Genomic DNA, 12665 nt, shown 5'->3' on the forward strand with positions numbered 1-12665 from the left:
TGGACTGCCTCGCCTTAAACTCTTTTCCCATTCCTATAAATATGGTCAATTATGTTTGAAGCCATGCATTTCATAGTCGAGAGGTGAAATAATTTGGTATTCCTATCACTAGAAGCAAGCCAGATAAGCTCTTGACCTCTACTTCCAAAACTCCTCTTCCTTTGATATTATATCAAGGTAATTTGATAGAACTTCATTTTATTTTGCTAAGTAGTCATCCTTATAACTTTCCTTCTGAATTTTATCTTGAATTTTCTTCAACTCCATTTGGATAGTTGACTTATTAACAAAGATATGTCCAAATGACTCCTTGTTCCAGATTCTGATTTTCCTTTTATCTCCCCTAATTTTTTCGCCACCCTAAACATAGTAGAGCCATTGGCACTAATGTTACACCATAGTTTGATATTTTCATGAAGAGACTGATGAGAGAGCCACATTTTTTCAAATCTGAATGGAAAATTCCTTTTCTTTGACAAAGAGTCAATAACAAAACTAATAGGATAGCAATCAGAACCAATTCTTGAAAGTGTCAAAAGAGAGCACAAATAGTAGAACAACCATTCATTGGAAACCAAAGCATGGTCAAGTCTGAACTAAATAAGTTAATTCCCAACCCTATGGTTAATCCAGGTGAAGGAGGAACCTTTGAGCTCCAAATCAATTAAACCATGATTATTAATAAAATCTAGCAGATCTAGCTTACTATCTAACTACACTTGGGATCTACCAAATTTATCAGTCATTGATTGGGGTATTGAAATCCACCATTATAATCCATGCTTCATTTGGAAATTTAAATCTAAAGTCAGCCAAGGACTTCCATAATTTTCTTCTTGTCGATATGCTATTAGGGGCATAGATATTTGAGAGAATCCAACAAAAAATATCCCTAACATGATGAAATTCGGTAACTACATGATTAGAATCTTCCCAAACCTGAGATCCACAAATGATATTAAGATTCTAAAATGAGGCAACTCCTCTAGAAGCTCCTTCAAAATTATTTCCATGCACACCATTAGAGGTGAAGAACTTAATTTTCTCAACTCTTTCCTTAGGCATTTTCGATTCTTGGACTAAAACTATATCAGGTTTATGATCTCTAACAAAATTACTCAAAATTTCTTGTTTATGGGAGCCATTTAACCCCCGCATATTCCATGACATAATCTTCATTATTTACTAGGGGTAAGATTATTACATTTCTCAAGGATGGTGTGTTGAATCCCATCAGCAATGTCTTGGCTTCTATCCTTCTCTCTGTGCTATCTTGAAGATTTCCTTCCAGCACTTCCTCTTGGCCCCAAATCAGCTCTTGTTTTGTTTCTAGTGATCATACCAGGAGCCGCCTTATTCTTAGCTCTTTTATTCTTATTAACTGTAGTGAACCCTTTGTCCTCTTCGAATTTGGTTTCTTCTATACTTAGGTTCTCCTTGCTAGAGTCATAAATCTTCTCTTAGGGTTTACTGTCTTGTTCCCATATCCACCACTAGGCTTTGGTTTTTGTCCTCTAAGATGGGTTGAGAAGCATTTCCCAAATTGTCCAATCCAACATTGGGGAAAGTGGATTTAACACATCTAACAGACTCATATGAGTGAAGAGAAGAGTTCTCCATCTGACTGATAATGGCTTCCTCCAAGGATGGGATAGGAGAATCATGGGTCTCCACAAAAGGAATCTCTTCTTTACTTGTTTTCTTTCCATCAAGGCAAGGACTAACTTCTTCAGTCTTCTTCGTCAGTCTAGTACCATTATCTCCTTTTTCTCCTTGAGTCTTTTTCAATTCCATTTCTCCATACTGGGTTTTTCGTCTGACTCCTTGAAATGATTTTCACCGTCATGGGTAGAAGGCTTACCCACCCTTGATCCCTTAATGTCTTCATTTTCCTTCAAATTATTTCCTACTGGGGGATTCCTTTTTTCCTTCTAGACTTTCTTTGCATTATTTTATGGTTTCACAACCAATCTTGAACAATTCTTTATCCCAATGACACAATTTATGTAGTTAAAGTAGACAAAGAGGAGGGTCTCAAACTCTATTGTTTGAACCCATTTCCCTAATTTTGAAAAAATCTCAATCAATGAAGGAAGATCAGAGGATTGGACAACACTTACACAAATCCTGGCAAAAACCAGCCTCTTCCTAGCCGTGGTAATTTGATCTATTGATAATAATTCCCCAAACGAGCTCAAACTTCTTCATTCCAGTATTCCATTGGGAGTCTGAGGAGCCTAACCACTGCTTCAAAGAAACTTCCTGATTCAACACCATTTAGGGTCCATTTCTTAGGAGCCAACGATGACTTGCCAATGACCCAAGGTCCACCACAACGAAGAACAACAATATCCTCCTCACAAGAGAAGTTGAATGAAAAGAAGCCTTTAGGCAATGTTGCGACTTCCACTTTCCCTTTCAATCGCCATTTTTTCTTCACAAAATATCTCTCACAATATTGATGTTAGGTCTTGGACCCATAAACTTTCCCACCAGGGATAAAGCCATCAAAGATATATTATGATCAACAATTGGGTTTGGGATAGATATTGAAACACCACCACCGCTAGGGTATAAGGAAATAGTAACAGAGGGAAAAGATGATTTACCATTTGGTTTAACTCCAAAGAGAGAAACCCAAGGCGATTTGCCTCCCCCATTTTTCCCACCCAAATTTAGATTTGAACTCTGGAAATTCCTTCCTTCATTTAAAACAACACTATTGGCCCCAAAGAATGACCCTTTTGAGCATTGCTTCCAGGAGACCCAACAACACCCGATTCCCCCTGAAAAGGAGGGATACCATGTTGTTAAAAGTCAAACTCTTACCTGGGTCCACCTGAAGCATTGAGACATGGGTCTCCTCTGCAGGGAACTCCTTTCTAGTACTTGTGATAGAGCCAAAAGTTTGTCCAAGGTCATTCCTACCATCTCTCCATCACTTTCTGCACCTTTGTCCTTCTACATATTGCTACCATCTACGCTACCTACCGCCACTTCTACCATCTCCACAATGCTAGTTCATGTATTAATTGTTGTTGCTAAAAAATTTCAAGGGAACCATGTTACTGCCACTTTTTATTTGTATCAAACTAGTACCATATCTTCAGACATGGGTAGTATGATGTAGCCCCCCTCTTTAAATTTATGTTATTCTTTATATTATATTATTAAGAATATTTTTTTACATGAGGCATTGACTTCCTTATACACTTTACTTCACTTTATTGTATTTTCTCATCAATATAGGGCCTCTTATTTGAATTAAAATTTCACTACTATATCTCAAATCATTGTGTCTCCTTAAGATATATTAGTTACATTCAAATGCATTATGCTAAGTGATCTCCTTCTTAGAGGCTCTTTCCTTTTATCATACTTTATGCCTTCTACTTTGCATTTGTTCCCATCATTTAAATTCTATATCACTAGGAACTAATTTTCTTACTAACCTTTTTATGCTCGTGATTTTAGACACAAGATTGGAGTATATATGCCTACCTTCACCTCTGCATGCATATGAGTGTTACTAGGCTAATGAGGACCGCACTACCAATTTTATTTCTCTTGTTGGGGTAATTAATACTTATCTACTAACATCATATCTATCTCACATGCTTACATGAATTCTTTATATTCATTTTATATATTAACATGATTATATCTTAAATTACATATACAAGTTTCATGTACTATTTTCCTCTTCTAAACAATTATTTGTATCCTATCAATACAACCAGTTATTTGGGAGGCATATGATCTCAAAATGTTAATGCTATTTTATTTAGATATGCATATGATTACATGTTGTTATAGAGGATCATATTATTGAAAATGTTGGAAAATTGTGCTTAACATAGGTTATTGAATAAAGTAAAGATTAGTTGTTAGTTGTTAAGTGGTTATAGATAGTTGATTGGTTGGAAGGATTTATAAAGCCATTGATATGTAATGCTTTTATTGATTATTATTCAATGAAGAATTGTTAGATTTGAGTCATTGTTTCAAATTCCAATATTTGGTATCATATTTGGTATCAGAGCAGGTTTTTGAAAGAGTCCTCTCTAAATTTCACTCCACAAGTATGTTTCATTTTTCAAGCTGATTAAGACAATGGATAGTGGATTCTATGTACCTATGCAACCCCATTACCTTTTTCCATTCCCATCCATTTATTGTAAACCAAATTAGTGTTCAAACAAAGGATTAGAAGGATCCCATGAACCTCATGTAGAATCTAGAGTTTGTAGTGTTCACCCTTATTGCATATTTATTAGTGATTCTTGTTGGGATCTCACACTCCTCATAGTGAGTTTGTTGACATCCATAATTCATGCACATTGTTTCTCTTTCATTAGTTGAGTCTTTCTACAAATTTTTCTCTATTAAAATAAAGTTAATAATATGGATGTATGTATGTATATATATAATTTAGATTAATAATATGGATGTATGAAGGTATTATTTTATTTAATAAGTGATTTAAGAGTTATTTTATTTTATTTAAGACATAAATACATTAATACGTAAGTAGGACATAGTTAAAGAAACTTATGACCTTGTCATTTAGACACAAATCCAAAATAGGATTCATATAATTTTTAATTTATTTATCAATGTACAATAAAAATAAAGTTTAAACAAAAAGAATGTTGTAATCAATTGATTAATTTATCATGTGACAAGCATACGTATCATGTATGCTCACTATATTTTATAACACTTTTGGAAATATAGTAGAAGATTGAACTAGACATCATATTGATATTCTGACATTGGTTATAATAAAACCATAATAATTCCAAAATAATTACTTGAAAAAGAAAAATATCAATGCATATACTATAAATCTATTCAACAATTGACGTGTTAATATATAAATCTTCTATACTTCTGAGAAAGAAGGCATTGAATAAAATGATGAGTGAAAACGAAATGGCAACTAATAAATGTAAAACACTAAGAAGTTGAAAGAAATTTGGATACATTTGATCATGTTGAACGAAAAATAAATAAATTCACATTTTTTTATAAAGAAGAAACTAGATTGACATTTTATATATTATTTACAACTCAATTCTTGTTGGAAACTAGACTTCTAATGGTACATAAAATGATTGAAAACATTATGTCTTTCATATTTCTAAACAAAATGGCAAATTTTAAAAAAATTCAAGCATTTCCTTTCTCAAGAGTATTAAAATTTAGCACAAGAAATTCAAACACGTGCACACACACGAATGTGCATGCACATGCACACACACGCACGTGCACGTACACACACAAGATATTGATCATGTCGAGTGAGGTCACTAAGAGTCACATGTCTTCAATAAGTTATACATAATAGGAAACATATTGAGCACCAAGCATACACAAATTCTTGTACATGATGTCATATATTAATAACAATTGAAAGTTTCCCTTATTTAGTTTATAAGTACTACAAATTATCTACAATTGATAAATAGATTAGTCATTGAGAATTTCTCTAAAATGTCAAGTATCAATTTGCTTTTGAATTTAAGCAATATAATATTTTGAATTATGATGAATAACTCAAAGAAAAATAAATTTATGATTTACCTTTGATATATATGTATGTATGTATATGTATATGCATGTATGTATGTATGGATATGTATATGCATATGCATATGCATATGCTTATATGTATATGTATGTGTATATGCATATGCATATGCTTATATGTACATTTATGTGTATATGTATCTATGTATATTTATATACATACATACATACATATATATATACATGCATGCATACATATACATGTATAGATGTATATACATATACATGTATAGATGTACATAATACATATCCATACATACATACATACATACATACATACATACATACACACACATATATGCATATATTTGTATATACATATATACACATATACATATATATATATATATACATATACATATACATATACATATACATATACATATACATATACATATACATATACATATACATATACATATACATATACATATACACATGCACATGCGCATGCACATGCAAATGCGCATGCACATGCGCATGCACATGCAAATGCGCATGCACATGCGCATGCACATGCAAATGCGCATGCACATGCGCATGCACATGCAAATGCGCATGCACATGCAAATGCGCATGCACATGCAAATGTGCATGCACATGCACATGCGCATGCACATGCAAATGTGCATGCACATGCACATGCGCATGCACATGCAAATGTGCATGCACATGCACATGCACACATATCACTTAATCCCTTTCTCATTCTTACACAAGGTGAAGGGACAAACCTATGTCATCTTTTATTTTGTAAGTGATTTACACAAGGTGAAGGGACAAACCTATGCCATCTTTTATTTTGTAAGTGATTTATTGGATACATGGTCACCCAAACACTTGTGTGGAATTGACATGGTTTCTTTGTATTTAAGGGAATTAATTATATTTATTCTAGACAGTTATGTTTGTAGCATTGTAAATTTCAATGTATCTACCATTTCTATTAGTCCCAATATTAGGTGAAACTGTATAATAAAGTTATGTATGTTATCAAGGTGAATCCAAAGAACAAGTACAACTCCAGAATAATAAATTAGTCTTAGCCCCATGAATTTCCTCTAATAGGACATCAATCCAATATAGAAATAAGTGATTACATTGGGAGAAAGGCATTATATTCTAGGGCTTTACAACTTAGATATTTTAGGACATGATCAATTTGAAAATTTTAATATATTATTAACCTAAATTCTTATTTTATATTTATATTTATATGCATCTCAATAATTCATTATTTCTTATTCAACACTTTCTAAAAAACGAATTAACTACTCTAGGTTGATTGTGTTTATGTGCATACATTTTATTAGAATAGTTTAGACTACACCAAAGGAAACCTTATTTTTCTTTTCCAAGGAATAAATATATATTATATTATAATTAATAATTTGGACACAGAGATAATATTTTATTTAAGACGTGAACACATAAAAAAGGTTGAAGAGATATTATTTTATTTAAGACATAGATACATAAATTGGTAAGTAGGACATAATTAAATAACCTTATGACCTTGGTGATTGAACACAACCCCGAAATAGATTTCACAATTAATATAATAAAAATAGAGTTTAAACAAAAAACACCTGAACTAATAGATTGATTAATTAACATATGATAAGCATAATTACCATATATGATCACCATATTTTCTAACACTTTTGGAAATACAATCAAAGATCAAAAGTAGACATCATATTAATATTAACTAATGTGGGTTTTAATATTTAACTATGATGTTATTTCAAAATAAGATCACCTAAAATGAAAAAAGAAAACTATGTATGTGCTATAAATCAATTCAATAACTGAAGTGTATAAGTATAATTCCTCCATAGTTTTGAGGAAAAGGGCATTGCACAAAATGATGAGTGAACAATTAATGAGAACCAATAAATATACAACACTAAGAAGCTAAGGAAACTTGAAGATGTTTGATCGTGTTGAATGAAGAAAAATATTTCATAGATTTTTATAACTATTAACATTTTACATACTGTTTATACCTCAATTCTTGCTTTGCAATAGATTGCTAGTGGTATATCAAGTGATTCACCAACTTTCTTACATTCATATATCTAAACAAAATGACTAATTTTTAATTCCTTTCTTCATAGTCTTTATTTAGTACAAAAAATACACATATATGAGATAAAATATTTAGTCAGACCATGAACAATATTATGTCTTCAGTAAGGTGGACATAGTGGGAAACCATCCAAGCACCTGAGCATAATCAAATTCCTACATACACAAAGTTATGTATTACTAACAATCAAAGGATTCCATTATTACAATTAAAACTACTACATATAATTTACAATTGATAGATAGAACAACAAACGATAATTTCTATACAATATTAAGTGATATTCTTTTTAGTTTAAGCATTATAATATTTTGAATAATAATAAATAATTCAAAAAATAAAAAAATCATCAATTTACCTCTTTCATTTCATGAGTTGTAGATGTATCCTTTCATACTGTTAGATTCTTCATCCATGGAAATAGATACTTTAGGATTTCATCAACTTTATCAAAATATATCCTCCTTGTACTCTCTTTTATGAAGATCAATAAGATTATCACCCCAAAACCTGCTCCACAAGACAATCCTAGTGCTATAGAATACCATACATATTCAATGCTTTTTTTGTTTTTATTTTCTTTGGTAACTAGCACTAGAGGAGCATGAGAAAATTGTGGCCAAGAACAATTTTTGGGTAGGGGACACCCCCACAAATTAGGATTCCCTGAATAAGAAGATTCTCCAAATGTGCCAGTTATATGTCGTCCTTGTGGTATACATCCTGAAAGATTGTTGTTTGATAGATTTAGTGAACCCAAATAGTTTAGAGATTCAAGCTCTGCAGGGACTTTTCCTGAAAAATAATTTCTTGAAAGGTCTAATGATTCCAATTGATTCATTTCTCCCAAACTACTTGGAATGGTCCCATTCAAATTGTTCATTGAAAGATTTAGAAGCCTCAAACCTTTCAAATTCCCCAAATTAGAAGTAACTTCTCCCTCCAATTCATTGTTTGAGAGATCTAGGGATGTGAGAGTGGAAAGAATATATGTGTAATGCTGATCTGTGCCTTTTAAAGTCATATCCAATCCATCTCGATAAGGAACTTGGGAAGTGGACAATATAAAACCATATTGGCTTTCTATTGCCATTGCTTGCAATGATACAATTGTTTGTGGAATTGAACCTGAGATATGATTGGAAGAAAGAAGCAAGATTTGAAGATTCTTCAGTTGACCAATCTCTTGAGGAATACTACCTATAAAATTATTTCCCTTCATTACCAATACTCTTAGTCCTGAAAGATTTGTAATTTCTATTGGTATTTCACCTTCAAATAAGTTGTTCCCAATATCAAGAACTTGTAGTTTTGTACAATTTACTAATGAAGGAGGGAATGATCCATTCAACTTATTATTGTGAACAACTAATGAATACAATTCACTCAATTGACTAAATTCAAGGGGTAAGATTCCCTTCAAACTATTATTTCCCAAATTTAGGACACTAAGGGAAGAACATTTGGACAAGCTTGTAGGGATCACTCCAGTAAAGTTGTTGTTTGCAAGATTTAATAGCTGAAGTTGAGATAATATACTCAAACTTGGAGGAATATTGCCACTGAATAAATTATCATTGAGCAACAATATTGTCATATTTGGACCCCACGTTGATGGAATGTGGCCTCTCAATCCATTTCTAGACACATCTAGTATTACTAGTTGCATCCATATTGAAGTATTTGAGAATAGGCTTCCTTCCAAATGGTTTCTTGAAAGATTTAGAGAGTTCAATAGAAGATTGGTTTCCCATAGCCAAGAGGGAATTTCTCCTATAAGACCAATGTTAACTAATTCCAGTGCATCAAGTGAGAATTGTGTTGAAATCCAAAGTGGAAATTCACCATGACCAATAGTACATGACACTAAAGATAACTGATTTAATTGGAAGGGTGGAATCCAAGTTCTTCTAATACTTAGCACACAGTCGGATATATGCAGATACTTTAGAATTGTAAGGTTGTGAAAGAAAGTTTCAGAAATTGATTGGTTATGGTTTAGTGACAGGTATAGATTAACTAAAGAAGCTGGAAGTGACCAAGAAGAGATGCTTTCATTGAAACGATTGCCATCAGCTTTGAACTCAGTAAGGGAGGAAAGTTGAGCAAATGAAAGGGGAATGGTCCCAGTTAGTTGGTTATTTCTAATATCCAAGAAACCAAGTAAAAGGAGATTGCCCAAGGACTCTGGAATGCTACCAGTCAATTGATTATTTTCAAGGTATAATGACCTCAACAAAGTGAGACTTCCAAGAGAAGCTGGTATGCTACCACTAAGCTGGTTGTTATGAAGGATTAGGTACCATAAAGAAGAAAGTTTACCCAGAGAAGCCGGTATGCTTCCATTAAGATGGTTGGCACCTAGATCAAGGCGACTTAAAGAAGAAAGATTGCCCAGAGAAGCTGGTATGCTTCCACTGAGTTGGTTGTTACAAATTCCAAGGTACCCTAAGAAAGACAGACTACCTAGAGAAGCCGGTATGCTTCCACTAAATTGGTTGTAACTAAGGAGGAGGTAAGTTAAAGAAGAGAGGTTACCCACAGAATCTGGTAGCATTCCACTGACTTGATTCTTGTAAAGAGTGAGGAAAACTAAGAAAGATAGATTACCCAGAGAAGCGGGTATGCTTCCACTAAGTTGGTTATCAGCAAGGTGAAGGTTTCTTAAAGAAGCAAGATTGCCAAAGCAGGAAGGTATGCTTCCATTGAAGTTATTGCTAGAAAGACCAAGGTGTGTAAGGTGGGTGAGCAAACAAATGGAAGTGGGAATTGACCCACTAAACCCATTTCCATATAAATCTAAAAATTCAAGAGAAGAGAGGTTTCCCAAACAGGGAGGAGTAGTGGCAGTACCTGTTACTCCGCTTATGCTCAGTGATGTGAGAAAAGGAAGTTGACACAGGTTCGCAGAGATCACACCTTGAATGGAGCCCAAAGGGCTTACACGAAGAGAGACAACGTTGTTGGTCTGAATGTTGCAGGATATGCCGGTCCACATGGTACAGCAGTCTGTTCCATTTACCCACGAACTGAAATAGCCTTGGGAGTCATTGAAGGCCGCTTTGAATCGGAGCAGAGCTTCAGATTCGTGGGCAGGACATCTGACGGGCATTAATGCATGGGAAAGAAGTGTAGGGTGTGAAAAGGGGAAGAATACACTAAAAACTGAGACGATAACTAAACAGAGCTTCTGTAAAGAGATGGCCATTTGGGATGGAGGGGAGATGAGGGAAGTTGCAGATGATCTTCAGGAGGGTTATGGTTACTTATATTGCCAATATGTGTGACACCGCCTCATGACGCAGGACTAGCTGTTAGCAACGTGCCTTGACTTAGGCAATCGAAGCATTTTCTGTGCTTTGAATCTGAAAAGTAAGTCTAGTGTTTTAAATTACCTAAAGCTAATAATATATTTTTTTATTGTTTTATAAAATTATAATTTCCAATGCAAACAGCATTGGTCAATTGTAGAAGGTGGGATGGATGGATGGATGGTAATGAAGTCGTTTAAGAGAATAAGAGACACCAAATTTTGATATGGAGTTTATATGGAATAGGGGAAGAGCACCGATAGTGAGCATGTATGAATTGTTGTGAGGGCTGTTGATACTTTTTGTTTTAATAATAGTACAAATAAAACTATTGTTTGAAACATAAAATATCAATCTTTGTGTGTTTATGCATCAATAGTCGTGACTTTAAAGTTGTTATTGTTAGGAAATGTACCATTAGTTGTGAAAAGTAACCAATCATGTTATGCCACATCAATTGCACAAATATTGGGGCCTCTTTTGCACGCCTATTGGTCTCACTTTTTTTTTGGGCTGTTTTGGACACCGTGGCAAAATGCATGCTGATATGGCACCATACTTGATAATGTGGCCCTGAAAGCTTAGTTATAAGCAGAGGACTTGCCAAGTAAGCTACTATAAAAAATTGGGAGTGATTTGAAATTTCCATGTAGGATTTTGAGAAATGCGAAGTTAGGGTGCACAACTGTTGCGTCCTCTCCCCTAGAAAGCTTGGGTTGATCAATTCCATCTATTAATATTTAAAACTTAGTATCTAGGTATAGATTTGATTTAGTATTAAAAGTTAATAATCATGTTTTTTGTGATTATATTCTCTTTTTCACGAGTCTTCATCATTTGATAGGATTTTAGAGTAAATATAAATTTGACCATTCATAGTGAATCTCTCAACAATATATTGTAGCAAGGTATCATAACTAAGTGGAAGAAGAGGAAAAATTTAAAATATTGATAAAAATGATAGGGCTTTCATATATATTGTTGAGTTTGATCACTGGGACTAGCTCATTGGACATAGCTATTTCAAATGGGCCAAGTTTTTTACTCTTCGTCATGCTCTAACCATCTTCTTTAGTAAATAGAAGAGACATGCCAACAAGGAGATTGGAGAGTGCTTGAGGCATAAATGAATAATATATGATCTTTTGATTATGGGAGGAAGATTAAAAGTATTTGTTGATAAAGTTAATGCAAGTGAACTTTTATGAGAGATGTGAAGAAGCCATTGAGCTTGTTGAACTATAAGGTGAGGGAACTAAACACTAACAAGCTTATGGAGTAATACTAATTTATATTTGTCTTATGATATATAAAATTATTTGAAGAGTAAACAAATTATTTGAAGGGTAAATAATTTATTTTAGGGAAATCAATGAAGGAACTAAGAGGCCTAGAGTCTCCACCTAAATGAGAGCTTTGAGAGACTTATTCCAAGACTTTAAAGTATTTAGCCAAATAGGAGAGTGACAACAAGTGTTTATCATAAGTTGACAGTCAATCCTATTAAGGAGCATATGGACTTGATGGAGGTCATTCATGAAATATATTAAAGAACTCTAGTATCATTCTTAATCGGAATGGCCTTAATGCTATGTAGCTCTAAGGAATATTTTATCTATGCAAGAAAATACTACCCACATGTGATACGACTTAGATAATAAGCTTTTCAT

General features: G+C 33.4%; 1 protein-coding gene across 1 annotated transcript; it reads right to left on the reverse strand.

Annotated features, from left to right (window-relative positions):
* Positions 1 to 7610: 7610 nt before the first annotated feature.
* LOC131049663 (probable leucine-rich repeat receptor-like protein kinase At1g35710) lies at positions 7611 to 10902 on the reverse strand. Its single transcript, XM_057983729.2, has 2 exons — positions 8043 to 10902; positions 7611 to 7839 (listed from the first exon to the last, which is right to left on the reverse strand). Exon 1 carries the CDS (start codon positions 10890 to 10892, stop codon positions 8076 to 8078), a length of 2817 nt encoding a protein of 938 aa, XP_057839712.2. The 5' UTR covers positions 10893 to 10902; the 3' UTR covers positions 7611 to 7839; positions 8043 to 8075.
* Between the last annotated feature and the right edge of the window lie 1763 nt (positions 10903 to 12665).

Source organism: Cryptomeria japonica, chromosome 8, assembly GCF_030272615.1.
Source record: "Cryptomeria japonica chromosome 8, Sugi_1.0, whole genome shotgun sequence".
NCBI lineage: Eukaryota > Viridiplantae > Streptophyta > Pinopsida > Cupressales > Cupressaceae > Cryptomeria > Cryptomeria japonica.